The sequence below is a fragment of the Gastrolobium bilobum genome, unplaced genomic scaffold, assembly GCF_033153095.1.
Source record: "Gastrolobium bilobum isolate Gb01-03AN ecotype WA unplaced genomic scaffold, APGP_CSIRO_Gbil_v1 utg7396, whole genome shotgun sequence".
NCBI lineage: Eukaryota > Viridiplantae > Streptophyta > Magnoliopsida > Fabales > Fabaceae > Gastrolobium > Gastrolobium bilobum.
The window spans coordinates 298,285-325,975 of NW_026899269.1; the positions used below are offsets into that span (position 1 = coordinate 298,285).

General features: G+C 35.2%; 1 protein-coding gene across 2 annotated transcripts; it reads right to left on the reverse strand.

The window, feature by feature from the left end:
- Window positions 1-3,736: 3,736 nt before the first annotated feature.
- LOC133289040 (nuclear pore complex protein NUP107) lies at window positions 3,737-27,651 on the reverse strand. 2 transcript variants are annotated; one of them, XM_061486901.1, is made up of 24 exons: window positions 27,486-27,651; window positions 26,633-26,982; window positions 25,987-26,056; window positions 24,301-24,417; window positions 23,724-23,754; window positions 23,509-23,634; window positions 22,748-22,906; window positions 21,304-21,396; window positions 21,064-21,231; window positions 20,414-20,509; window positions 19,804-20,039; window positions 19,667-19,724; window positions 19,201-19,289; window positions 15,239-15,370; window positions 14,936-15,058; window positions 13,804-13,902; window positions 13,515-13,703; window positions 8,633-8,810; window positions 8,372-8,528; window positions 8,010-8,209; window positions 6,281-6,422; window positions 5,021-5,181; window positions 4,626-4,742; window positions 3,737-4,043 (listed from the first exon to the last, which is right to left on the reverse strand). In XM_061486901.1, exons 1-24 carry the CDS (start codon window positions 27,578-27,580, stop codon window positions 3,984-3,986), a joined length of 3,246 nt encoding a protein of 1,081 aa, XP_061342885.1. In that variant the 5' UTR covers window positions 27,581-27,651; the 3' UTR covers window positions 3,737-3,983. The 2 variants fall into 2 exon arrangements, with proteins under 2 accessions (XP_061342885.1, XP_061342884.1); XM_061486900.1 differs by having other exon boundaries at window positions 23,431-23,634.
- Window positions 27,652-27,691: the final 40 nt, after the last annotated feature.

The following is a 27,691-nucleotide window of genomic DNA, read 5'->3' on the forward strand; positions in this document are numbered from 1 at the left end:
ATTCTACAAAGGGGCGATGCATATTCATGTTATAAGTGTTGTTAATCTTGGAGTTCAAGTTCGGGCTTTTAGTGGAGTAGCACCGAATTAGATAATCATTCGTTGATTATCAGGAGCTTGATTAATAACAGATGGTAGATCCCCAAGCTAGCTTGAGACAAGGGATGGGGTATTTTTCGGATAGATGATGACTTATGGGTTACATGATCTTGGGTTTTACGACTCAAGTTTGTATCCAAAAGAGCAAGTGGGAGATTGTTGGGTTTGCTCTTTTACTAAAGCCCAAATGGGTTATTAGTATGAGAAGAGCCCAAGGAACCTAGAGCCCAATGAGCTAGGGTTTCTTGGAACCCATATAAATAGTACCTCTTAAGTCATCAGCCTCCGAGGTCTTTTTTATGAGAAAGAGGCAAGCTCTGAATCTAATCAGTGCCCACACACTTCCCCTTCCTCCTCGAGAGATAGTTTGGAAGATCTGCCACAGTCCAGCTTCAAGAAGGTTGTTCGTGCTGCGGCGCTGAGGTGAGCTGTTCGTGAAGAGGAATCCTACAAAGGAAGATTCTACACGAGACCTGCGCACCGAGAGGTAATTGTGAAACAATGATGATTCGGTAAGCATACCAATGTACTAGGTCCTAAACCGCTTCCGCATAAATCTAAGATTTCCTTCAAATTCTGCTTGGGTTATGCCCGCTTGACACGTGTCATTTTTGCTGACTGTGCAGCCTGACATGACATATTTCGCTACACTGTGTACCGAATTATATGCAAACATATTTCGCTGCACAGTGGAGCGAAATATGCCGCGTGGCATTTTGAAAAAATTTACTGTTGGCGTGACAGTTTGGTAATTTTTTTTGTCAAATGTGACAAAATGGTCACTGTTTCCAAAAATTACATAGTATGGCAGATTCCCACATCAACTTTAAAAAATGTAGAGCATCGAACATGTTGAGTGGTCTTGTAGTAATACTACAACCACTCTAAAATTGTTCATCGAATAATATTTACTAGGGGTGTTCGCGGTCTGGATTGGATCGGTTTCAGAAGCAAAAATCATCTGATCTAATCCCTTCGGTTTGATCATGTAATCATCCATTCGATTTGGATTTTTTTTCAAATCTGATTCAATCCAATTTTTTTCGGTTTGGATTGGATCGGTTTTCGGTTTTTTGAAAATTCTAAAGTTTGTTTCATGATTATTGTGCAAATAACATCTTTTGTATATATGGACTTTGTAATTTTATTTTTTTCTTAAATACAAAAGCATTAATAAACGATAATATTGTTTTTTTTTGGACAATGAGATATGAAGCTCTACATAGATGAAATTTTGTTGATGAGATGTGACTAGGTTTTTTCTTGGGTTTAGTTGATGGGTTAATGGGTCTTGGGTTTAGAAATTTTTGGGCTATAATTGAGGAAAGACCCAAGTAGGTTGAGGAAAATTAATATATTGGATCGGTTTGGATTGGATCAGTTTTCATCTACCAATCCAAAAACCGATCCAATCCAATTAAAATTTGCGGGTTTTTTTCGGTTTTTAATTTTTCGATTTTCAATTTATTCGGTTAACGATTTTTCGGTTCGGTCACCGCGGTTTGAATCGATTTGGATCGGTTGATGAACACCCCTAATATTTACAAAGAAGTTGCCAAGAAGATGGATGCAAAAGCATATTAGTGGGTGTAATATAATATGCATTAATTACAATTTTGCTACCCCAAACATGTAGTCTAACTCTAGAAGGAAGCTCCACGATATAACTAGCAAGCCAATTAGCAGAGAAATTTCATTCCCTTGTCTTGTGAATGATACAAACGGAAAAATCTACTCATTCACCTTCTTCCAATGCATGTAGTGCGATTAATTTTTTATTTTTTATAGTACACTATAGTGCGATTAATTAGATTAGCTAACTTTAAGCTTATTAATACACTTCTAAGGTGACCCGGTGGGCCACCCAATAAAAAATAAAACCAGACTTGGCTGAAGGCCTTTGGGCTGGAAAATTTTATACATTTGAAATGAAATTGCTATGCTAAATTCAGTATTGCAAATATCCAAACAATTCATTTAAAATGTTTATTTCAGATAAAATTAACGGAAAACTTTATAAATGTCCTGAGTTTCCTTTAGAATTAAAAATGTGCATAATTTTTTTAATTAATAACACCTCAATGTTTAAAATACTCATACTCCTCTATTAACCTCAAATAACATTGTTAAATTATATCACATTGTTATTATTTTTCCCTCCAATTGTCTAAAAACACAAAATAATATAGTTTGCCTTCTACCTTAGTTTTTCAATTACAATTTTGCTTTTTTTGGACTTCGTTTCTTACTCTCATAATCTTTTATCACCGAGCATGTCCATAATTTCTCTTCCTCTCCTTTGTTTCTTGCTATTGTCAATCTCTTTTAGAACTATATTTCTTGCTAATTATTCAGCTTTGAACGTTTAATAAACTTCTCATATTTACGCCTCTACCTTTAAGTATTTAATTTTGAATTCTTGCTGACAAACAACTGAAGGCTAATACCAAGGTAGTTAAAATCAAAATTTTATATAAAATTAAAGGGGATAAAAAATCGTAAAAGTAAAAATCATATCGTAAAAAAAATTGTAAAAACCTAAAAGCATTTAGAATATTAATAAAATCGTTTTGATAAAAAAAATTATAAAAATATAAAATCATAATAATAAATTGAGATTTTTTTTTTTGGAAATAATAAATTGAGATTTTAACTATCATCACCAATACATTCGCGATAAAATAAAATTTAATAGTGTTTTTAAAGTTAACAGATGAATATAAATGTTATGAACGTTACAGGTATTATTTTTTTAAAAAAAATTAGGCATATTTTTTATTCTAAAAAAATGTTGAGGACATTTATAAAATTTTCTCTAAAATCAATGCACATTTCGATAACCGAGCAACATTGATGATAGAAATGTGCATAAGTCGAACCGAACCGGATTTTTTTCAAAAACCGAACCAAATTAGTTTCGGTTCGAAATGATTCGATTCGGTTTGAAATGATTCGGTTCGATTCAGAAGTGGTTCGGTTCGATTGAAAACAGATCGGTTCGGTTCGAAACTGGTTCAGAACCAGTTTGGGTCGACCCTCTTTTGAAAAGAAAAAAAAATTAAAAATTTTAAAAAAAAAGTTATAAAAATCAATTTAGTTCGATTTGAAAACGGCTCGGTTCGGTTCGAAATGGTTTGATTTTTTAACTGGTTCCAAAAATCGATTCGGTTCATGAACTGGTTCTTTAAAAACCGATTCGGTTCATGAATTGATTTTTAAAAACCGATTATTTTAATGACGGTTCGATTCATAGTTCGGTTCAGTTTTTTGATTATTTTGCACACCTGTAACCTAATTGAATGATAACCTTTTCCGAATATGGATCAACACTGAACAAAAATCTATACTTTTAGGGTAATATAAATCTCATGCTAACCGAGACGACACGTGGGTCTTACAATACAAGGAAAGAGAAAAAAAATGTCAATGGTCCGCGCAACTTTATTGTGTCTGCTGGAAAAATTTCTCATCTGCAAGAGACTTATATTACCCAGATTTTTAAGTGTATAAGCTGAAAATAATAAATGATAGGGTTGCCCAATGTATAGCTGTATACGGCAATATGCAAGGGAAGGAGAAAAGCAATCAGACGAGGAAAGGGATGTACCATATTGACAAAAAATTAAAATCTGATTTAAATAACATAATTATATACAAAAAAGGGATTTCCTTTTTCCAAAGAACAAGATGCAGAAAAATTTCAGAAGACATGCTTTGAGCAATAAGCACAAGGCACTTTTATCCTCAGTCCTTTTTCCCACTAAAAGCAAGATAATTACCACATAAAAAAAAAAAAAAAAGCAAGCGTTTTTAAGGTATTTCATCCTTTCAAAACTGTAGCACCAGAAGAAGCTCCAGATCAAGTTCTGCTCAAGGGGCAATAATCATTCTTCCGTTAGCTTCATTTTGCAGATAGAGTATTCCCTCTCGAACAATAAAAACTCCTACACATGAAAAAGGTAAACATCTGGTCAGGCCCCAAATTGACAAAATAAGCGTTCTTCAAGTTTCAATGTCGCACAATGTAAAGTTATATTTCGCCAACTAACATACACACCCTTTCCAATATTTTTCGTGTACATAAAACCTAGTGGCTCAATCACCGCATACATAAATTGAGATATATGGATAACTAGGTGTTGTGGTGTCGTTATTCCTAAATAAATTGTTTTGCTCCAATAATGAAAATCAATGAATGTCTCCGTAATATTAACATCAACATCATCTTTATTCTAAACTAGTTGGAGTTGGCGGTCAACAAACATAATAAATGAAAATGAAGAAACAGGGTGCCTCAGTAACATTTAAAAAAGGCAGGGGTATCCAGTCTGCCTCACTCGGTTACTGGGTGTTGGGCTCTGTTTTTGTCTGCAGTGTTGGTGAGAACAGTGTAGCCAATAATGAAAAGAATACTGCAAGGAATCATGACTACCCCAAAAAGGCATAAAGAGGCTAATACACAAAGGTTGAAGTTTAAAGGTAGGAAACTCTAATTTTTTGGGAGGAACAAGAAGTTATTCACTTGCCTGTAATTGCTGTTGACTAAACAAGTGAAGAAAGTGAGTTTCACGACTGCCAACTAGTTCAATCAAAGTATCGTGGCAATCAGGCAGGACTCCTGATCCCATGAGAGAAACAGAAACCTGTAGATGAGACAAAAATTGCACATTATAAATCTGTTAACATTCCCAAAAAGGGGGGATTTTTTCTTATTTTTGAATTTCTTCATAAACATTCGGTTTAGAAACAATTAATTACTCAACTAATTAACAATATCCAAAGAGTGGTTAATGAGTGACCACTTGATTAATTAAATACTCCTGAGTAAATAAATGTTCTTAAATAGAAAAAAATTATCAAGAAGTTTTTAGTAATTTTCTTGAAAAAGTTAAATATAAGTCAATGTGATTTGTTGACATACTTGCATGCAACGAAGAATGACTTCTGGGAGACAGCATCTACGACAGAGGCCTTTCACAATGTATGTTGCCGGGCACTCTAAGGTGCCATCTTTATCAGAATACCAAGCATCCAATCGGGATATTTCCATTGTAACTCCAGCTTGAAACCGAGGAAGCTCCCCTGTAATAGGAAATAAACTTACTCACTGGATCTTCTACTCATTTGTCATACAGGTCTCTCATAGTAACTCCAGCTCAAAATTGTATGATATATCCTTCTATGGAGGAAACAAATATAACAGTCATCTTGCACCAATAAATTTCAAATCAGAAAACACTTAAAATTTCTCTCAAAGACCAACTCATCCCAAAAACTTAAGTTATTAGGTGTAAACCCAATAAGGAGTTTATATTTCTTACAAGTCCCTTCATGCAACAGTCTTTCAGGTTTGAAACATGAAGAAAGCACAGGCCCACCATACCTTCCTCTGAGATATAACTTGGTAATGAAGAATGAATGTGATAACAATTAAGCTCCTGATCATTTAGTCAAGAGGGTTCTAATACCATGTTAAGGTTTGAGTCTTTCCAAAAACATAAGCAGAGAGGTCAAGGAATGGTTTTACATTTTTAACAACTTCAACATCTAATTCTAGGAGAGGGTGAATGATGAATAGCAAATTTTTATTACCACCGCACAAGTTCAGATGCAATACAGAGGCGCTCTATAAGACAATAACAGGTATTTTTTTAAAAACAGAGAGAGACAGAGACAGAGAGAATGCAAAGCACCAACTAAACTTTAAGATAAGGACTCCACAACAAAACATCAAAAGAACGACTTTACATCCCATAATCAAGATGCACTAAAGATGAAGAAAACAAATTGCTTCAAAAACACCGTCAGATTTCAACTGAGGACTCCTCTAACTTAATCACTTTTCTCTTAGCATATCTATTAGGGGGAACTCCCTTAAAAGACTGCTGAGTCATAGAAACTACCTTAAAAATGTGTTATACTCCAACCAAACAAACCAAATAGTAAATAGATTGCAAATTGTCATAAAAATTTAGCCTCTTTAAATTCTGCCAAAGCCACTACAGATCTAAAGCTAGTAACCAAAATTTGGTCCAAGGAAAGCAAAGACCTAAAGGAAGCATATCCCTGTGAAAAAACTTTATAGAAGTTCATATTGCTATATTGACATCCCACCCATCTTTATCTAAGCTAATTAATTTGACTCAATGCATACAATTCATTCATTTAGTAATATTGCTACCTTTAAAACCAGCAGCCATAATGGTGCCAAGAATACCACCATCATTCTGATCATGTGGCCCAAGTCCATCACCAGCTATTGCCAAGCAACGAAGAACAACGTCAATGCAATACTTGTCAATAGAAGATATAGAGACGTTCACCTGCAAATTATTAGATTGTAAGCAAAGTATAAGATAACAATGAATTACGTTAGAGAATAACACATCGAAAGTAAGATTTGCAAAGCCTGTCTATATAACAATTATTATCAGTTATCACACGTTGGCCCAATTTAATTTCTGATCTAAGCAAATCTTTGAATTGAATTATTTGCTCTTTGGTAAAAAAAATCTCCTCTTAAATCAACAAAACATCCATTCTTTTAATTTTACAGAAAATCCTATCCCAAATTTTTCATAATTTCCCCCATTTCATTTTTTCAAAAAAGGAATAAGGAGTTCATTAGAAGATGCAGAAAAATAAGCAAAAGGACTAAAGAAATAAAAAGAAATCATTAATATAATATACCCATCTAAAGTAAGTTTGTAGCAGTGTGAGGTTTATGCTGCTCTCTGGTGTAGCTGGTTGAAGACAAAACATACATATTCAAGGTCATATTTTGAACCATATATATGTTTAGGGATACAGTTGTGTTTATCAACTCTCTGGGGTTCCGCATATGGTTTTTTTTAAGGGAGTTTCCTTGTTTAAAATATGCAGTGAAATTAAGATAGACGAATGATGTGGCCCAGTAATTTGTTAGGCTTAGATGGGAAAGGGAAATTATGGAAATAGTTGTGTAGGCATTTGGGATAAAAAGGTTTGTGTGGGAGGAGTCCACCACCTGGGATAGAAATCTGATATTATCAGAATTCTAATCCTAAGTTGAGAAACACCAAAATGTGTTATCTGAATATCCTACTGAAACTGTTCTGAATTCTGTTAAAAATTACATAGAAGATTACTAATATAGACCCCAAATGCATCTAGAACTGACTGGACCCAAAGAGGTATAATTAACGACTTCGACTGACTTTTGGGTTACCAAAATTTCGTATTAATCCAAAATCAATTTGTGATCCATTATTATATCTTTTGACAAACAATATGCTCATCAAGTATAATAAAGATTAACAATTTGATAAAATCATACTAATGTCCATTTTCAAAAGGGCACGCAGAATCAACATAGTTATCAAGTATATTCAACAGTTGAATTGATGATTATCACATTTATAAGACATAACTCTATTAAACTCCAGAAAAATAGACCAGGACCTGACTTCTGAATTCCCAGTTTCAATGGATTTTACACTCCATGAAAAAAAAATTAGATTAAATTAGTCTGTAAGTTCTTGTACTTCTCGGGAAATTTTAAATAGGTCCCTCTAGTTTAAAAACTACAAGTAGATCCCTATAGTTTCAAAAGAAAATTCAGGACCAAACAATAAACTGGAATCGAGAACCCCATTGAAAAAGATTTTGAAATTATATAGGGACCTATTAAAAATTCCACTAAAGTACAAGGACCTGTAGATTAATTTAGCCATAAATGTACGACTAGAATTCAGAAATAGCTCCCAAATCATTTAATAACATAATTAGGAATTCATGTGACATAAGCATAAGATTCATATGGATAAACTGCACTGAAGTACACATCCTACAACAATTCAAAATGAATGTATAGTTTAAGTAAACACCAGCATATTTGCATGCTTAAGCTTTCAATGGTTGAACATACATACCATCAGTTGTCGATTTAAGACAACCTCATCACCAGCTGAGGAGTAGAGGGCACTCATCAGTGTAGTGCATACAGTAGCATCTGGACACAAACACTCTCCCGATGGCAGGCAGAGCATTGCAGTTGCATGAAGTTCGAGGAAAACGGTTTCAGCTGATTCATATATATGATCAATAGAAGCCAACCAAGATGTTTCTTTTCCTACATAAAGGAGAATCATCAATATGTCAATAGCTAAGAAGTCAATGTACTATCTCATTTTGGAAAACACAGAAACAAAAGTTCCACGACTAATGCATTGCTAAAAATTTTTAACATTTTCCTCACAGCATGATTTTGCACAAGGTTGTCAACTAAACTCACTTTCTAGCAGTGAAAGAGATGCATTCACTGTTTCCTTGGCCATAGAAATGGCCCTTTCCTTTTCCTCCAGTGACAGTTCAGAGACAGGAACTTCTGCATTCTCTAATTCAATTTTGAGCCAATTGCGGTAGGTTGCATCACAGGAGTAATACTCACGCTAGTTAAATGCAAAGTGAATATAAATATTAATTGCTATCATCAAGCCATAAATGATGTGACTGAGGTTTAATAACTAAATTGGGCAAGTGTAATTCAGCATACCCAGTCTTGGAACTCCCTCAGATCCTCAAAAACATTATAATCCTCCTCAGAGGTCTCAAGAGTATCTGCAAGCTGTTTCAATGGTTCAGCAAGAAAACCAAGTGCAGTGTGGGCACCTATTGGCATTGCCGGTACTCTCCACATAGAAATCAAAGCAAACTCCCTGAAGAGTATGTTGCTACACAGAGGGGGGGAAGTGGTTAAAATTCAGAAAGAGGGGCAAAATTAAACTGCAAGAGAAAAATCACAGGGATGCATTAAATTTTCTGTAAAGTCAAAAATATGTGCACCAACCGCCAAAGGAGGACTCAAAAGATCAGGTTCTTATTTAAAAGGCAAATCTCGATACACAGGGCTCCCTAACTTTACAAGGATAGGGGTGAAGGTTGATTATACGGAACCTTATCCTTACATTTTTGTAAAGAGACCATTTCTCATACTTGAACCCATGATTTTCCGATGACAAGAAGCAACCTTCCAGCTGCTCCAAGACTCTTCCTTGGTCAGGTTTTTACTTAAACCAAGGAAATTAAAAATTTATGTATTCCAAAATACAGCAACAACAACAAAGGCCTTTTTCCCACTAGGTGAGGTCAAATGTTGAATACAGAATGAGACTAGGCACTCATTACTGACAAGTGTAGAAAATCAGAATTCAAATTCAAATATTTTCCGTTTTATTCCCTATTAATTAGGAATAATTAAGATTAATTAGGATTGATTGTTTTTTATTTCCTATTAACTAGGATTAATTGTAATTAATTAGAATTAATTGTGATTAGGTTTAGTGAGTCATAACTGAGTCATGCTTAGCTATTTTTTCTTGTATAAATACTCCTCATTCCTTATGTAATTTATTCAAGATCGATATACTGAAAACCTTTTACAATATGGTATCAGAGCAGGTTGGTCCTGAGAAAACTCAGCCACCACAACCACCGTCAAACCGGCGGCACAACGCCGGAAAACTCAACCTCCAACCATTATTAAGGTTATTTTCCCTTCCTACAAAGTCTCAAGAGCAAAGTAAGGCTACCAATCACTGTAGAAAGCAAAATCCCAGCTTTCCACCACCGTCAGCAGCCGTCGAAAAAAATTTCCGGCGACATTTCCGGCCAAGTTCCGCACCATTCGAAACAGAAGGAGCCGATCTACAAGTTTCAAGAAGGACCAACGGATTCTGCTGAGCCACGCGCCCCCACGTGCTAGAGAAAGGACGGAGCGTCCGCCCTACGCGTTACCACACGCAGCCATGATGATTGGAAGTAAATTTCCATCCAGCAATGTTGCTCAACAAGGTATAGCGTTCCATGTTGATAATAGTAGTCGATGGATTCTTGATTCAGGGGCTTCAGATCATATGACAGGTAATGCAACCTTATTTTGTTCTTATACCCCTTACTATCAACAATCACGAATAAGAACAGCAGATGGCAGCTTCTCTACTATTGCTGGAAAAGGATCCATTAAACTTTCTGAACACATTACTTTGAACTCAGTCCTTCATGTTCCCTCTCTTACTTGTAACTTTATATCTATCAGCAAACTTACGTCTGAGTTACATTGCGTTGCCAAGTTTTCTGTCAATGCTTGTGTTTTCCAGGAACAGGACTCGAGGCTGATGATTGGCAGTGCTAGAGAGGAAGAAGGACTTTATTATTTAGAAAAAGATTCTTGTGAAGAAAAAAATTTTGTGAACCACTCGGTATGTTTGTCTGATGATTGCAATGATGTTTTGTTGTGGCATCGTCGGTTAGGACACCCAAATTTCATTTATCTTCAGAAATTGTTCCCAAGCTTATTTATCAATAAAAATCCCAGTTCTTTTTCTTGTGATATTTGTCAGCTTGCAAAACATTCTCGTGTTTCTTATCCTCCTAGAGTCCATCATGATTCTTCTCCATTTACCTTGATTCATAGTGATATATGGGGTCCAGCCCGTGAAAAAAATATCTCTGGTGCTCGTTGGTTTATAACTTTCATAGATGATCACTCTAGGGTATGTTGGGTATACCTTCTAAAGGATAAGTCTGACGCTGCATCCATTTTTAAAAACTTTCATGCTATGGTTCAAACTCAGTTCCAGACCTCTATCCAAATTCTTCGAACTGACAATAGTACTGAATATTTTAATTCTGTTCTTGGAAACTATCTCAGCCAGCATGGTATTCTTCATCAAAGTTCTTGTCCTAACACCCCTCAACAAAATGGGGTGGCTGAAAGAAAAAATAGACATCTCCTTGAAGTTGCTCAAGCTCTTATGTTTACCATGCATGTCCCTAAATATTTGTGGGGGGAAGCTGTCTTGACTGCAGCATACCTCATCAATCGGATGCTTTCTCGTGTCCTAAATTTTCAATCTCTTTTATCTTGTCTTACCCACACCTTTCCTTCTTTCCGGGCTCATTCTTCCCTTCCTCCCAAGTTGTTTGGCAGTGTGGCTTTTGTACATGGTCCTCCCCATCAAAGGTCCAAGCTCGATCCCAAGTCCATTAAATGTGTCTTCATAGGATATCCTCCTAACCAAAAGGGCTACAAGTGTTACTCATCTTCACTTCGTAAGGTCTTTGTTTCTATGGATGTCACATTTGATGAGAGACAATCTTTTTTTCCTTCGACTTCTCTTCAGGGGGAGTCTATTGGGGTTATTGAAGATAAGTCTTCGAAACCAAATGATTCTGTTGTTTTTCCTTTGCCGTTGGAGACAGGGGGAGTCATTATGCAAAAGACAGGGCGAGTTAATGGGGAAAGTTTTACAGTAGGCGAGAATCACCTCAGGAGCCTCTAGACTGCCAGGATTCTGACTTGAGTCTTAGTTCCAGCAACACTGATACAGCCAACCTAGATGTGCCTATTGCTCTCCGAAAAGGTACTAGATCTTGTACTGCTCATCCTATTTCTCATCATATCACATATGAAAAGTTGTCCCCAGGTTTTCGTGCTTTCAACACTATGTTAGACAGTACAAAAATACCAAAAAATATCCAAGAAGCACTTGATGATCCAAAATGGAGGAATGCAGTCTTTGAAGAAATGGATGCACTCAACAAAAATGGAACTTGGGAGTCTGTAGCATTACCCAGAGGAAAGAAAACAGTAGGTTGCAAGTGGGTGTTCACAATAAAGTCTAATGCAGATAACAGCATCAACAAGTATAAGGCCAGACTGGTTGCTAAGGGATTCACTCAAACTCATGGGATAGACTATCAAGAGACATTTGCCCCTGTTGCCAAGCTTAACACTATCCGAGTTCTTTTATCACTTGCTGCAAATCTTGGTTGGCCCTTGCAACAATTAGATGTAAAGAATGCTTTCTTGAATGGTGATCTACATGAAGAAGTTTATATGGATCCACCACCTGGTTTTTAAAAAGGAGACGATTCAGTATGCAAGTTGAAAAAGTCTCTCTATGGTCTTAAACAATCTCCTAGAGAGTGGTTTGAGAAGTTTACTCAAGCTGTTAAGGGAAGAGGATTCCTCCAAGCTCAGACTGATCACACTTTATTTTTAAAACACTCTAATGGTGGTAAAATTGCTATTCTCATTGTTTATGTTGATGACATAATTATCACAGGTAATGATTGTGAGGAGATAAGCTCTTTGAAGAAATGTTTAGCTAATCAGTTTGAACTGAAGGATCTTGGATCTCTCAAATATTTCCTAGGCATGGAAGTTGCTCGAAGTAAGGCAGGAATTTCTTTAACTCAGAAGAAATATATTCTAGACCTGTTACAAGAAACAGGAATGCTTGGGTGCAAGCCAGCAGAGACTCCAATTGAACCCAATATTAAATTGGGAATCGAAGATGGGAAAGAAGTTGACAAAGAGCAGTATCAGAGATTGGTGGGGAAGTTGATCTACTTATCTCACACTCGGCCTGATATTGCATTTGCAGTTAGCATGGTTAGTCAATTCATGCATTCTCCTAAGGAAAAACACCTGAGTGCAGTTTATAGAATTATGAAGTACCTCAAAAACACCCCTGGTCGAGGATTGTTCTTTAAAAGGGGACACCAGAGGATGATTGAAATATATACAGATGCAGATTGGGCTGGCTCTGCATTGGACCGAAGATCCACTTCAGGATATTGCACCTATATCTGGGGAAATCTTGTGACCTGGAGAAGTAAGAAACAAACAGTTGTTGCCCGGAGCAATGCAGAAGCAGAATTTCGGGCTCTAGCCCATGGTATTTGTGAAGGAATTTGGTTAAGAAGACTCCTTGAGGAATTGAAGATCTCTTTTTCACTACCTGTCAGAGTGTATTGTGATAATAAGGCTGCTGTCAGTATTGCTCAAAATCCAGTTCACCATGACAGAACAAAACATGTGGAGGTTGATCGCCACTTTATCAAAGAAAAAATAGATGATGGAAGTGTATGTATGGTGTATATTCCTACCAAAGAGCAGATTGCAGATATTCTCACTAAGGGCCTACACCGGCTAGCCTTTGAAGACTTGATTGGCAAGTTGGGAATGATCAACATTTACCTCCCAACTTGAGGGGGAGTGTAGAAAATCAGAATTCAAATTCAAATATTTTCCGTTTTATTCCCTATTAATTAGGAATAATTAAGATTAATTAGGATTGATTGTTTTTTATTTCCTATTAATTAGGATTAATTGTGATTAGGTTTAGTGAGTCATGCTTAGCTATTTTTTCTTGTATAAATACTCCTCATTCCTTATGTAATTTATTCAAGATCGATATACTGAAAACCTTTTACAATAACAAGATATGACAAACATTTGTACAATAATTAGGGGGTGAAAGGTCAAAAACCAATCCCAGGTTTCATCACTTTCAATTGTTTGCCCCTTCATAAGCATAGTTTATCAAGCAATACAATATGATGGGCATATAATATGATGCATCACTTACCTATGTACCAATGCTCGGAGAAGAAGTTTTTTACTAACTTCTTTGACATTAGTAATTGTTGATGGTGGTGTAAAGCAAAGCCACTGGATGACTTTAGCTTTTTGAAGACTCTGCAGTCTGTGCTGTTCTACAACATCTGACAGGTTATCATATTTGCCAACCTTGATATCTCGAGATCTCAACAAAATTCTGTTTCAGATAGATTTCTTATTAAATGCAAAAGCTTCATATGTACATGAACATTTTTAAAGTAAATTTTTCATAGATTCTAAAATAAAAGCCTGCATACCTCTCAATAATGTCTTCAAAATTGCCCGTGGAATCACCCGTAGAAGAAAATGGTAAATATTCCATAGCAGAAAGGAATATCTTGTATTTGACATGTATGCTGTTGAATTAAAGAAACATCATAGGAGTTACATACAGACATGTTACAAGTGTAACATATCAATGGTGTTTGGTGTATTTGCATGGTGTGTAGCCTTCTTCCGTTCACCTCTTTAATGGTACAGGCTTGTTTTATAGTCCTCTATAGGTTTTAACTCATGGCCTTATTTAAGTGGTTTCATTTAACCATTACGCAAAGGGACTGTTGTATTTTATTGACCGCATGCTCTTCATTGTTTGTTGCTTTTCCTGCTTTAGAAGGATCACCCACCCTCAATCTTTGTATTTATTTTCCCTCTTAATGAATTCTTTATTTAAATTCTAAAAATGTTAAAAAATAATAGATATATTGATTCTTCCGGGATAAAATGACTTATCAAAGTACTCAGTTCATACTTGTCAGCCGTCAATTGCCATGTTACATCACATGTTCACTATGATCCTCTGACAGGACACAATTCTTTTCTTTTTTTGCAAATTGACAGGATATAATTCTACTTTGCAGCAAAGTTGAATGGAAAAATACTGAATATGATTTCTGAATTATTCTGTACATGGATTCATTCTAATACATAGACCTAACTAAATAATTACTTTCCCAATATAATGACTAAACTATGGGAACAAAATATCTTACAAGGATTAGTATTTCTTATATTGTAGGAGATAATTTTATCTCCTACACATACATGAAAGTATGTGGGACTCATGTTTTCTTTTTCTCTCTTTTCTTTTCACATAGGCCCCGCACATTTTTATATATGTGTATGAGATAAAATTATCTCCTACAACATAAAAAACATTATTCCCTATTTTATAATAATTACAATGATTTACACATAATATTATGCAAAGTATCCAAGACTCACGTTGGACTATTACAATAGTAGTTCACTTGAGAAAATTGCCATCAAACAAACAAACAATTACAAAGATTAGAATCACATCAATAAAAATGTAATCTCTCCAGATCTTCAATATGACACGAGTGACATGATTACAGGAAGAAAAAAGGACAGGAGAATTAAGGATACCTGCTGTGCAACCTAAGTTCCATCATGTGCACAAAGAGGTCAATGCATCGGTGACGCGCAAGCTGAGAAGCATATATGCCCACCAACTCCTCATGCTCCTTTGAAAAGAGAAATAGGGCATACCTAATATTTTCAATTTAATCAAGAAATATAATGAAGCGAACTTTCGTTTAACACAGTTTTTCAGCACTCAATCGTATACATAAAATTATGTTAATTTTATGACAAGTTCTTTCACTCTTCACTCTCTACTAATATTATTTGAGAGAAAAAAGTGAAAGAACTTCATATAAAATTACTTACATATGCAGAATATGATCACCAATGCTTAGAATCTTGTCCCTGAAGGCATCCTTCATTTCTTCAGCAACCAAATATCTAAGAACAAGGACTAGATGTGCACCAAATCGTATCATTTGAGGATCTCCATGAGGCCTGTGGGAAAGCACAAAGAATTTTGGTCAACTGATTCCTAGTAACTGAACGTCTTTTTGAAAGGAAACTAGAAACCAGGTATTGTTTTGTTGAGAAACCACTGAGATACTCTGCTCTTCTTCTCTGATATTATGGGGATATCAGCTTGGGGGAAGGTCTATACAAGTATATGTATACCTCTCACTATGTAAACTGAAAAGGAAAGAGAGAGAAGTAGAGCAGTTCTTCGAGGGTCTGCTAGCCTCTCTTCCTAAACCTTATCCAAGCTTCCTTCCTCTATTTTCCTGTCTCCCTCAATTCCGACCTGATTCCCTCCATTCCCTCCTTTACCTTCTTATGCACCTACCAAGTGTGCAGGGTGGTTACAGCCATAATTCCTGTCCTAACCCTTATTCACATCATCTTTGCTCCCTTGAATTCCCAATACCCTACTGTCTTTTCTATCTCTCTTAATATGCAACTTTGTGATTGTATGAGTTCTAACATCCTCTTCCTCCATCCCACTAATTCTCATTTTGAAAAAACACAATTTTTAAGGAAACAAATTAATTGCATCCACACTATACATTTTAAAATATAAATTTCATAATTACCATAAAAGCATTGACTTCATCCACATGGATTGCAGTAACGAGCCTCGTCAACAAATCAAATTTCTCTCCTAGACTGCCTTCTTCAAGGAAAGACATTTACTTTTTGCAAAGCTACAGTTTCCTTCATTCAAGTACAATAAGTTGATTCATTTAACTCCATATAACATTGCAGGCCTTACTGTCGTTCTATAGAACTTTCCTCTTAGCCTAAAATGAGTAGCGGAAATGAGGATATTAAGGTGGATGTGTGGTCATACAAGGATGGATACGATAAGAAATGAAGATATTCGATGACAGATAAGAGTAGTACCGGTGGTTGAAAAGATAAAAGAACATAGATTAAAGTAGTTTGGACACATAATGCGAAGACCCCTAGATGCTCCCGTAAAGACAGAAGTTTGTTATTAAACACTTGACACATAAAGAGGAAGAAGTCAGCCGAAACTTATTTAGTAAAACAATACTTAATGGAGTGAGATATAGATTGATGGACGGTGTGTTTTAGGTAGTGTTTGGTAGAAGATTTATTTTGGGATTGATGGGAAAGTATAAGTGGATTTTGGAAAATACCACGTTTGGTTCAGGTTTTTGAAAAAAATACTAGGCAAATAGGATAGATGGGGAAATGACTTTTGTGTTGATTTTTGGATGAAATTCACTGTTACAGAATACCACTTGAGATGTGGTATTTTAAGATAACTGGGAAAGTGAAAAAACAGGTGCGAAGTTTCTCCCGAACATAGATTTTGCAAATTTAAATAAATTTTCCTGGTAATATTTCGGTCAACCAAACAACTTTTTTTACATTTTTCTACCAAGCTCACTTTCCAACCATTTCCCTAGTATTCAAAAAATTTCTCCTCAACCAAACGCCCCCTTAGGACGGATTGGAGGAAAGCTATTAGCATTGTAGAGGGTTAGTCCTATGTTCCAAACGGGTCTCTTTTTAGTCTTTTTCTCATTTATCTTCCTTTATTTCTTTCTTTACCTCTACATTTTTCCTTTATATTTTTCTCCTCCTATTTATTTATTAATCTTTTTTCTCTTATTTCTTTACTTTTATTTATTTCTTTCTTTAATTTTTTATTTATTTTTATTTTTACTTTTTTCTCTTCTGTAATTTGTCTCTCTTATTTATCTTTTTTTCACTATTTTATTTTATTTTTCTTGTTAATTATTTATTGCTAATTTATATAATTTCTAGTGTTATTTATATTTTTGTTTTAATTTTGTTTTTTAGCCTTTATTTTCCTCAATCTTTTCATATTTTTCATTTGAGTTCATTTGCCACTGACCCCAACTAGTTTGGGATGAAGGTGTGGTTGATGTTTGATAGTTTAGTGCCCCACAGACACCACATTTCAAAAAGTAAAAAATTGTCACATCTTTTACTGTGGGACAAAAGTTTTTCCAGACTTTCCGTCGTATATAACCCATGATTTGTTAAGGGGGATTCCTCTAATTGATATCTAAGAGTTTGGAGGGTTTGGCAGTATTGATTCTTGAATTTGAAGAAGCATTTATGTTCTTTCTTTTCCTTCATTTATTTTATAAGGAAGAAAATTTTGTAACTTAGAGAAGTGGAGAGTCTGAGGAAGCATATCAATACAACAAGTCCTCCAATACATTCGTATATCTAAAAGGAAAGTAACTCCTGATAAACCCTGGCCCAAAGAAAAAGCAAATAAAGAATTCACCTCATATTCCAACCAAATGCCCCAAAAAATTGCAAGAATAGCACATCTTTAAAACCATACTTGTGAATAGCCCAGCTTTAGCGCGCTATAGTGGAGTTACGTTGCGGTGCAGCGGCCGACCGCCAAAGACCGTGCTGCAACGGTCAGGCGAAGTGTAGCGGCCGCTATTGCGGCTGAATCGCAGTGCTATTGCTGCGCCACTATAGTAGTTTCTGCAATAGTGTTCTCGTCGTAGAAGGAAGAGATTTACAACTTAGATACAAGTGAAAGTGTAGATGAAGATTTGGATGTTCATGATTTCAATTATGATTAGTTCCTTAAGTTATTTGATTTTGACATTTCACTTAAGTGGCAGTTTGAATTTTGACTAATTTTGCCACTTTATTTTGTTGTGTTACATTATTTGAGACTTTAATTCCTTCAATTTGCTTATGATTTGAATTTTAATGTTTGAAATCATTTATGTTTGAGATCCTTCAAATTTGTTTTTTATGTCACATTTTCATATTTTAAGTTTTATATTTGTGGAGTACAATTTAGTGTATCACTTAGGTACACTTTGCACAATAGTGTTGTAGCGCTACTTGCTATAGCCCTATAGCAGTTTGGAGGGTCAGCCACAACACGCCGCTATCCGAGATTAATAAGTATGTTTAAAACACCTTATCTCCTCACTCTATTAAAAAATAGTTCTGTCATCCTCTTCCTGATATATATATTTATTTTTTTATATAAAATCCTCTTCCTAAAATATTCTTCTTTCCTCTTTAATAAATTATTTTTTCCCAATAATAAATATACATATGTTCTACATGCTTTGCTCAGTCTAGACTCTGGACAAAATTTCTTTAGGCTTGGCTAATTATCATGTACTATGAAGTAGTGATTTTAGCATAGAAAAATGTCAAGTATTAAAAGGATCTGGAAAATAAATTTAAAGCATCAGGAAATAAAGAAATTTTTCATTTATTTGTTAGGTATAATAAACTGAGATTTTTCTCAAGCGAATCATATTTATAAAAAAAAAAAAAAATTAAAAAAATGAACTTTTTCTGTAATATATCCATGGGCATTAGTTTTCCTCTGTCACAGATGATAACCAATCATTCCTGTAGATACATAATATATGGGCCCCATCATTTTTTTTCAAAAACAAAAAACAAAATTAAATGGCACAAGTTTCGATCTGTGTGCAGGAAGTGTAACATATTTTTCTGCAACAGAAGATGATGTTTTCCCTATATCCATTATCCCATTACCACATCAAAGTAATCCCAGATGTTAATATTATAATATTAACAAGAAGGAATAATAGCAAAAAATAACTACAAAGAAAAGGTATATCTATTGTTTACAGCAATGCTAATTAAAAAAAGAAAGGTTTACTCTCATGCCCGTTTCTATATGTGACAGTGCAAGATTCCATTCGCATAGAAATTGGAATGAAGTTCTAAAGTCTGGTTCGTAAAAAGATATTTACAAGTTTCATCAGAAAACACACAAAACTATTGGTATGGGAAAGAGCATTAACGATACTTACCTAAATACATTCTGATCGTCTTCCGAAGGTGCTATCCATGACCATATAAGGTCTAGTACACGTGGTATGTCCCCAAGCATTAAAGTCATCTGTCAGGCAACGTACAGCTCAGGACATCAGTAAACAAAAAATATAAGATAAAGAGAATTAAAAAATTAGCATTTTACTCTCTCTTTCTCTCTCTCTCAATGCCCCAAGTGGTTGCACTTGCACCATTGAGTCTCTTTTCTATAATTAAATGGAAAATAGAAAAGAAGCTAAAGATTACATCCTTTGAGCAAAAGGCTCTCTGCCTTTTCATGATCAGCTACAGGTTTACATCATATTTGGAATCAAAAGGCCCAACCACTCATTCCTTTCATTTCACTTTTTCTAATGATAACGGAAATGCCCTAAAATGTTTGAATATGAAACAATTTCAAAAAATGATGGTAAAAACAACAAAAAATGTTTTTTATACAAATACCTGAATTTGTCGCTGTTGCTCCTTGCACTGTCGGGTAACAGTTTCATGAGTCATTTCCCTACAATGGAAACGAAACAGAATTGTAGTAGATAACAGCATAAAAAAGACAATAAATGTGATCACAATTATAAAGCTACCCTGAATGAAGTTTCTGAAGAAGAGATGAAAGTTGTCGTGGTTGCTGATTCAAAACTTGAATTGGCCAATTTTCAGGTCCATTTGAAGGCTCAAAGGAACCATCAGCATGTCCAGCGCTTCCATCAGTTGCATCTCCAAAAGTTCTAAGTTGATCAACTCCCCCTGGCAGGGAACGAGTGACTTCCAAGTCTACCTGCACATCTAGCCAAGACTTTGCCATTGCCCAGCATGCTGACTGCAAATGTTAAGTGTTACACTAGGGCATGATTAATATCTATGATCCAACTTGATGGAGAGTGTTGAGAGTTAAGTGTATTATGCATGCGATTATTGTGTGGAGGGTATTTGTGTCCTCTACACTAGTACACTGTACTACTAGCCTAATGCACTTAATAAATATACAGAGACCAGCACCCACATTGGGTATGGTTTCCTAAACATCTCTTCTTTCAAAATACCTCAGTTTTATAAATTATTGCTGCAAATGGCTCGCTGTTGGTTATCATGATAGTGTCTTTGCACATCAGCATGCATCCAGAAAACATTTTCTCAAGGATTTTTGGAAGAATAATGAAAATTATTGCAAAAATTAAAATTAAAAAAACAAACCTCCCAGTCTGTGCAGAGAGGAAGCATTCGTTTTAGGTTGCTACATTGGACTGCATACACAGCTGCTTCATATTTCCCATCTAACTCGGCTATTTTCTGCAAAACAAAGATGCAATAAGGAGTTTCATTTTTCTGTGAATAAAAAATAGTTTTGGAAAGGCCATAACAATGAAACAACCTCATCTGCTAGTAAAATAGTCTAAAATCTATGAAAATCCCTAGTAAAGAACATAACTAGTTAAAAAATGGGAGGGAAGCAACTCAAGGACTACACAGAAGGAACTTTTAGCAGAGAAGCAAGGTTCTACACTATGAATGTTTTGAGGAAGAAGTTTGCTACAATGTATATATATTAAGTCGTGTTAGTTAGTCCCGCATCATGTAAATAAGGGCCCCAGCCCATGTATCTTATTATTAAAAATACAATCCTTGTGTGGTTGTTCTAGACAAGCAATTTCCTCAACTTTAAGTTATTCAAAGAGATACATGTTTTCAGAGCACCATCGTGGCATAACACATTCCATTTCCAATAATAAAAATTTACGATGGAAAAACGGGAGAGGAGGGTGTTTGTCAATGAACAAGTTACTAACACCGACATCAATAAAACAGCATAAAGAGAATTCTTCAGTGTTAATATACGACACTACCTCTGATGCACAATATGAAGCCCATTTCCAAAGATGCCACTGATGACCAATGCCACTTTCAAACTCAAGTGCTTGCAAGGTTCTATTTTTACCATTCTTCACCAGAGCATCAACAGAAGGAAACTGGTTCAAACCTCCAAATGGGCACAGAGAGGAAGCTCTCCATGGCTGCCAAAATATTAAGATGTTAATAGCAGGAAGCATAGAATTATATTATCAAAGTTATGTACTTATGTTGACCTGTCCAGCAGACCGGCAAAGTCCACATGCCTCTTCTAGTCTTCCAGCCCTTAACAGAGTCCACACATCTTCTAAAAGAGATTCATCTTGTTTCTATACCAAAAAAGAAAACCGTTAAACACTCTAATCTAGATTACATACAAGAGTGTGCATGTACACTCACTCATCTATTTCATCATTAACAACTATAAAAAAATTACATCCAAAAGCAAGTACAGGCTCCCGAAACTTATTATCCACCCTTAAACATCAAAAGGTAACAGGCTTTTTAATATAACCAAAAAACTGAAAAGGGTTTTAATAGAAAGAGATAGACAAGAGTACAATACGAAAAAAATATGGAAATAACTCAAAGCATAACAAAGAAATCATAACAGCAAGGCCTTCCTACTATGCAAGGCAAGTGATATAGGCAAAAACATGTTATCGAAAATCCTGGAATTTCACTCTAATGAGAGGCACCTGAGTGTCACAAACAGAGCAGCACACGATAATAAGCTCACCTCCTAATCACCCCCAAAAGCTTCCATAATCAATATAAAACAAAAAAATAGTTTCAAATTCAAAGGACATCCAAAATTATCCCAAAACTCCAGAAATCCATAAACATACCAGGAAACTAGGTAATATATAATAAATTACTCCTGGGGTGTAGAACAACATAATTTACATGTCGATCAAAAGAGATCAATGTGGTTTTATCTTTTTTAATTCAGCTTTTAAACCTGCCACATATCACTGGCAATAATCTTATAAAGTGATCCAGCAAAAATGAGGGGCTTGACCTTAAAGGAGCCTTACATTTCCGAGTAAATCAGAAAGTAGAATTTTATATCAATTTTAAGAACAAGGGAGAAACTGTAGGTGAAATTCACAAGAATAAATAACATGGGGTGAGGAACCAAAGTGTTTACGGTGGCCTGTTAACCCCTTAAGAAAGGGACATTTAAGTTGAGCAAATAAAGGCTTCAGATACTACACAACATGGACCCACTTATCATACAGGTAAGATATAAGTGTTGTGCTAGCAGCTCCAGGATATTTGTTTCCATCTGATGTACTTAAAGGTAGATGAGCCTTCATTTTGGTGAATTCTTCTTTACCAACAAAAGAAAAAAAAATCAAGAGTTTCAATAACTGGTAATTTTGCAAGTACAGCAAAAATATAATTATCAAATTTACAAGCCCATATATTTAACAGATACAGCCCAAACAAAGCATAAATTTGCTTTGTGTTGTCTGTACTTTGTACAGCTAATACAGTCTGGTTACAAAAAACATATGCTTTATGACATCAGTATTCATTATGCTTATTTAAATTAAAACTCAGTTATTCTAAAGTTAAATACACAAGACAAATAAACCAGTCTATCCATTAATATAGATCACTCCCACACCAAGTGATATCTGTAAAAGAATTGCAAAGCAATGAAATGTAAAGTACTTTGTCATCAGGCAAAAGATGTGCATTTTCACGAGTTGGAGCATCAAAGTCCAGGTGATGAACAACGTTCATGTCAGAAGTTCCTTTCTTTAGGTAACGTTGAGTATGATGCCAAACACCAGAACTGGGGAGATAACTGCCAACATGAGATCCACGAACCTGCATAAATGCAGGAGGAATCCAAAACAGTTAACATTCAATAAAATAAGAGTATGGATGCAGATAAGGTAAAACAATATAAACAATGAAATCGGAATAGTGTGGGTTTCAGTCGAGGAAAAATATGAAACCCTTCCCTTTTTAATTTCTGAAAAGACCAAAACTAAATTTGCAACTGATACTTCAATATTTAAAGGTTGACTCACTGTAGTACCATACCCTGCATACATTAAAAATTATTCCAAACACACCGCTAAACAATGCAGTGCATCAGGTGTGATTTTTATGGATATTTTTATTGTATACCTAATCCAAACAAACCTCACTTTGCCCTCAATGAAGCAAAGGTTTCTGATATGCAAATTGACTGGGTAGCCTGATGGCATTCTATCCTTTTTTTTATTTTTCGCATCCAGTATTGTTTCTTGACTTTATATTTTCACCTCTCCCTAGTTTTACTTCATTGTTAACTCTCTAACAACGTTTTTATCAGAAATTAAGGTGGTTAAATTTTTCCTCAAGACATCATTTAAAAAGTAAAAAACAAATGCTATTTGTGAACAAATCAACTTCCCAAGCAGAAAAATATCGCAATAAATTACCTTTGCTTCTAAGTCAAGTGCTTTAGAAGCTAAACCTTCTAACCACTGGACAATCCGAAGGCATAATTGAGCTGTGTGGTCCTCCGCAACAAATTCACAAGCCATTACATGTGAGGTTCCTGACACCTGTGATAAGTGAATAGACTTCAGCAAGTCTCCAATGATATTGGTGACAGACAGATTATGTGGTCACATGACGTAGTATCACACATTACCAGTATTTGCTCTGTAGATAATTCTTCGGTCACTGAAAATTAAAAAAGTAAAAAACTGTCAGGGAAAAAACTTAAAAAAAATAATAAAGATATAGAGCATCTAAAATATCCAAAGGAAAGAGAACAAAGAAATGTCGGAAGATGGACTTAAGTTGCAGAGCCACTCCATCACATCTCTCTCCAATAATGATTCAGGAAGGATTTTTATAGCAACTTATAGACCATTTTTATATATGGGGAAAATGAGTTCCTTCAGATAAAACTTAGGATATTTATCAAACTTGTGGTGAGTTAGTTAGCAGTAAATAGATTCTCGCAACATGCAAACTATTTCTCAAGATTGAGATGAAGATTGCATTCAATACCAAATTGAGTTTTCCATATAATTTAAATTAAAAAGTATGATGATCAACATTGGAAGCCAAATCATCTGTGGTGATGAGTTTGACAATGAGAAGGTGGGTCAGTAAATTGATTTAAGAAAATAGACTTAAAAAACCAGAAATTATAACAAACTTGAGGACAGAGATATGATTAATCCTTAAAAAACTGGGCATATGAGGTTAGAGATATATTTCCTTTCCCATAAAGGAACCACAAGAGAGACCATGTCGCCGCCTCATCAAGCAGGAGCTGAGCCTTCTGCCTCATCAATTTGTCCTCAACAACTCGATGCCTTATATTCAACCCATACCTATAGAAGAAAGGCCAGAATCATATTACGATCAAAGTAGTTTTGTAATGGACAAGTACACACACTATAACTAAACTTCTTCTGTTTATCCGCTGTTCAGTGTAGTTTAAAAGTTCAGGTTAACTCTCATTTTTCTCAGATATAATATTAAGGAAAATCATAGATGCATGAAAGGAGGATAAAGAATCCTCTTAAACCAGCCAAGAAAGCAAACCAAAGAAGTGTGTTCTGACAACCACAACAAAATTTCTTCTTTAACTGACAGTAAACTATGATTTTACACTTCAAATTAACAACAACAATCATGCCATCCCTCTGCATATCATCCATGTTTTTTACTTCTTTATGACCGAAAAGTCACGGGTTCAGATATGGGAAAAAACCTCCTTGCAAAAATGCAAGAGTAAGATTGCGTACAATCGACCCTCACCCCTACCCTCGCAAAGTCAAGGAACCTTGTGCACCGGGTTCGCCCCTTGACAGCTACAAAATAGTAGAAGCAAAAGTTGCAATAAGAAGAGAATAAAAATGGTGTCTATCCTAGTTTCTGGAAAATTTGCCATGCCCCATATGCACCTATAACCCCATGCAACCCAAGCATCAAATGTGTTGTTAGCTCATAGCTTCCAGGTTCCAGCTACACTACTTTAACCTCAATTTAGCAAACAGAAAAAATATTTTCTTATCAATTTTATCTTGACAAGGAACAGTAGTAATATATGAATGTTAAATATTACCATAGAAAATTTTGCAAGATGCTATAAATTAAAATGTGATCTTTAAGGAAGAAATATGATATTTTAGTATATGCGATAAAAATCTTTCTAAAACCATTTAAAAAAAAAGTCTGTAATTCTATGAATAAAAATTATCTTTAGCTCTTCAGTTACAAGATATTATGGTTATATTTTTTTAATTAAATGTATTTTCTATACTATTAGCAAAAAAGCCATAGTTTCCAAAGGCAAGTTGGGGGTCATCATGACAGCATAGGTAGAGACTGCATAAGAAAGACATAGCTTCAGACCAATAGTATAAGAAAGGCATCCGTAAGTCGTAACTATAGTATAAGGAAGTAAAAACAAAAGGAATTCATAAATTTTTCATACAAAAAAGACAGCATTGCAAGAGAGAAGAAGCGCAAAGAGATGGAGGAAACGAAATCCTCTTAAAACATTCAAATAACAATGAAAACAACCCAATCCAAAACAAGAAAAAGAAGAAGGTAAGACCCAAACGAGCTCTGTAGTTTCTCCACAAATTCATCATTAAAACAACCCTTGAATAAAGGGCTAGAAAATTATCCAGAAAACCCCACTAAACCCCACTACTCATAATAAATAAATAAGTAAATAACAAATTCTAAAGCAGGAACAACATAAAGTGAAAGAAAGGATGACTTCCAGTCTCTCACCTCCCTAGAAAACGGACACAAATGTCCAGATAAAGGGCCTTATGTAAATCATAAGAACAAAGCAACAGTATTATTTATATGTATGTACATCATGATTGTTTGCATTATAAAACTTCCTATACAAAGATCTTTACGCTGACAAATAGCAAACAAACCTGATAAACTCTGAAACATTTCTACATGCATTCTCGAATCTTAGTATCAGATCAGGAATAGGCATCAGTCCTGTAAAAAAATTCAACAAAATAAAAATTACGCTAGACAGATAAAAAAATTGCACTTGCACCATGGGGTACAGAACCATGACCTCAAGATCCATTCTTCTGGAATGGGAGGGCAACTAAAATGCTCATGAAATATGGAAAGGAGTTTTTTCTTTTTCATTTGTTAGAAGAAAGTTTTATTACTAACAGGGAAAGGAAGTATGATAATGGAGGATAACATTAACATACACTCTTCAAGAAACAAAAAAAGAGTACATCAATGCAATAAAGCCCTCCAATCCCTCAGCAGATCTAAGAAGGAAATCTCATGATAAACCTGTGGGCCAAATACCAAAAAGAAGCAAAGTAAACAGCTCTATTGCAAGGCAAAACTCAAGAGCAAAGAAACTGTCTTCTTCTGAAAGTATCAACCATTATGCTCCAGCAAATAAGACCCATTTGTGCTTGTATCATGTGGAATGTCAAGCTTAAAAGAGATCATTTTGTATCCAGGTTTAACACAAAAAAGGAAAAAGGAAGATGAATGAAATAGATCTTTCTACGTACGGTGCTATATAAATAAATATACTTGCAGTACCTTGCAGAGAAGAATCAAGCAGAGATGCAAATAAAGTAAAGATTGTTTCTGCGCCATCTCCCAACGAGTCAACCTCTTGCTTACAAGCCTTTAACGAGCTGCGTACAGAGTCAAAACCAGCATCCGCGCCGTGAGTATCAATAGATAACCTCCTTCTAGAGGAATACTGTGTCTTGTCTTCCAAGTAATCAGCATCAAGACTCTCAACCTCTTGTTTAATATTTTCAAGAACAAGTGCCGCATTAGTAGGACTATGGATGCTTTGGCCATCATATAACAGCCCAGTTTCACTCAACTTGGAAGCCGAGTTTTCTTGTTGGGATAAAGCACCTGAAGTCGAGTGCCTCTTCCTGCAAAATTTGCATCACAGAAATTCATTAAAAAAAAAATAAAAAATCATCAAGCACGCTAATCAACTAGACGAGATTTTTTCAGTTTAAGGGGTGGTCTCGAGTTCAAATCCTTGATAAGCAACTGTATTAAAAACATGGTAAGTAGAGATTTTCAACCCTTGTTATGTTGGCCGGCTCGACTGGATTAATCAATTAATCAATGAACAGAAATCTCAAAAAAAAAAAAATTATACAAAAAATGCAACAAACAAAACCCAAGCAGGAAAGTGGTGATTTGCAGTTAAAAAAGAATGCGAAGTTGAAGTAACAGAGAAGATAACCAAATTGTCTCACTCAAATAGAATTAAAATGGCGCAAAAACCATTTTCCATACAACATAAACTACACCAACCCTACATGATAAACACTTAAACCATTTTTCACTTATCGAGGTATAAACCCTAAATGCAGAGAGAGAGAGAGAGAGAGATTGGAATGGAATAAGGGAAAGAGTTGAATACCGGTATCTGCGGAACTGCTCTCGGGTGGTGAGGTCTTGTGGATCGAAGTAGTTGCTGAGATTGGGAGAAGTCTCCATTTCCATTTCGTCTTCCATTACCGATTTCACTTCCTTCACCTTAAACCCTCCCTCACTCACTCACTGCTTTCTCAGCGCGGGAACCTAATGCTTATTTCATGCTCTGTGTGTGTTTGTTTCAGTGTTTGA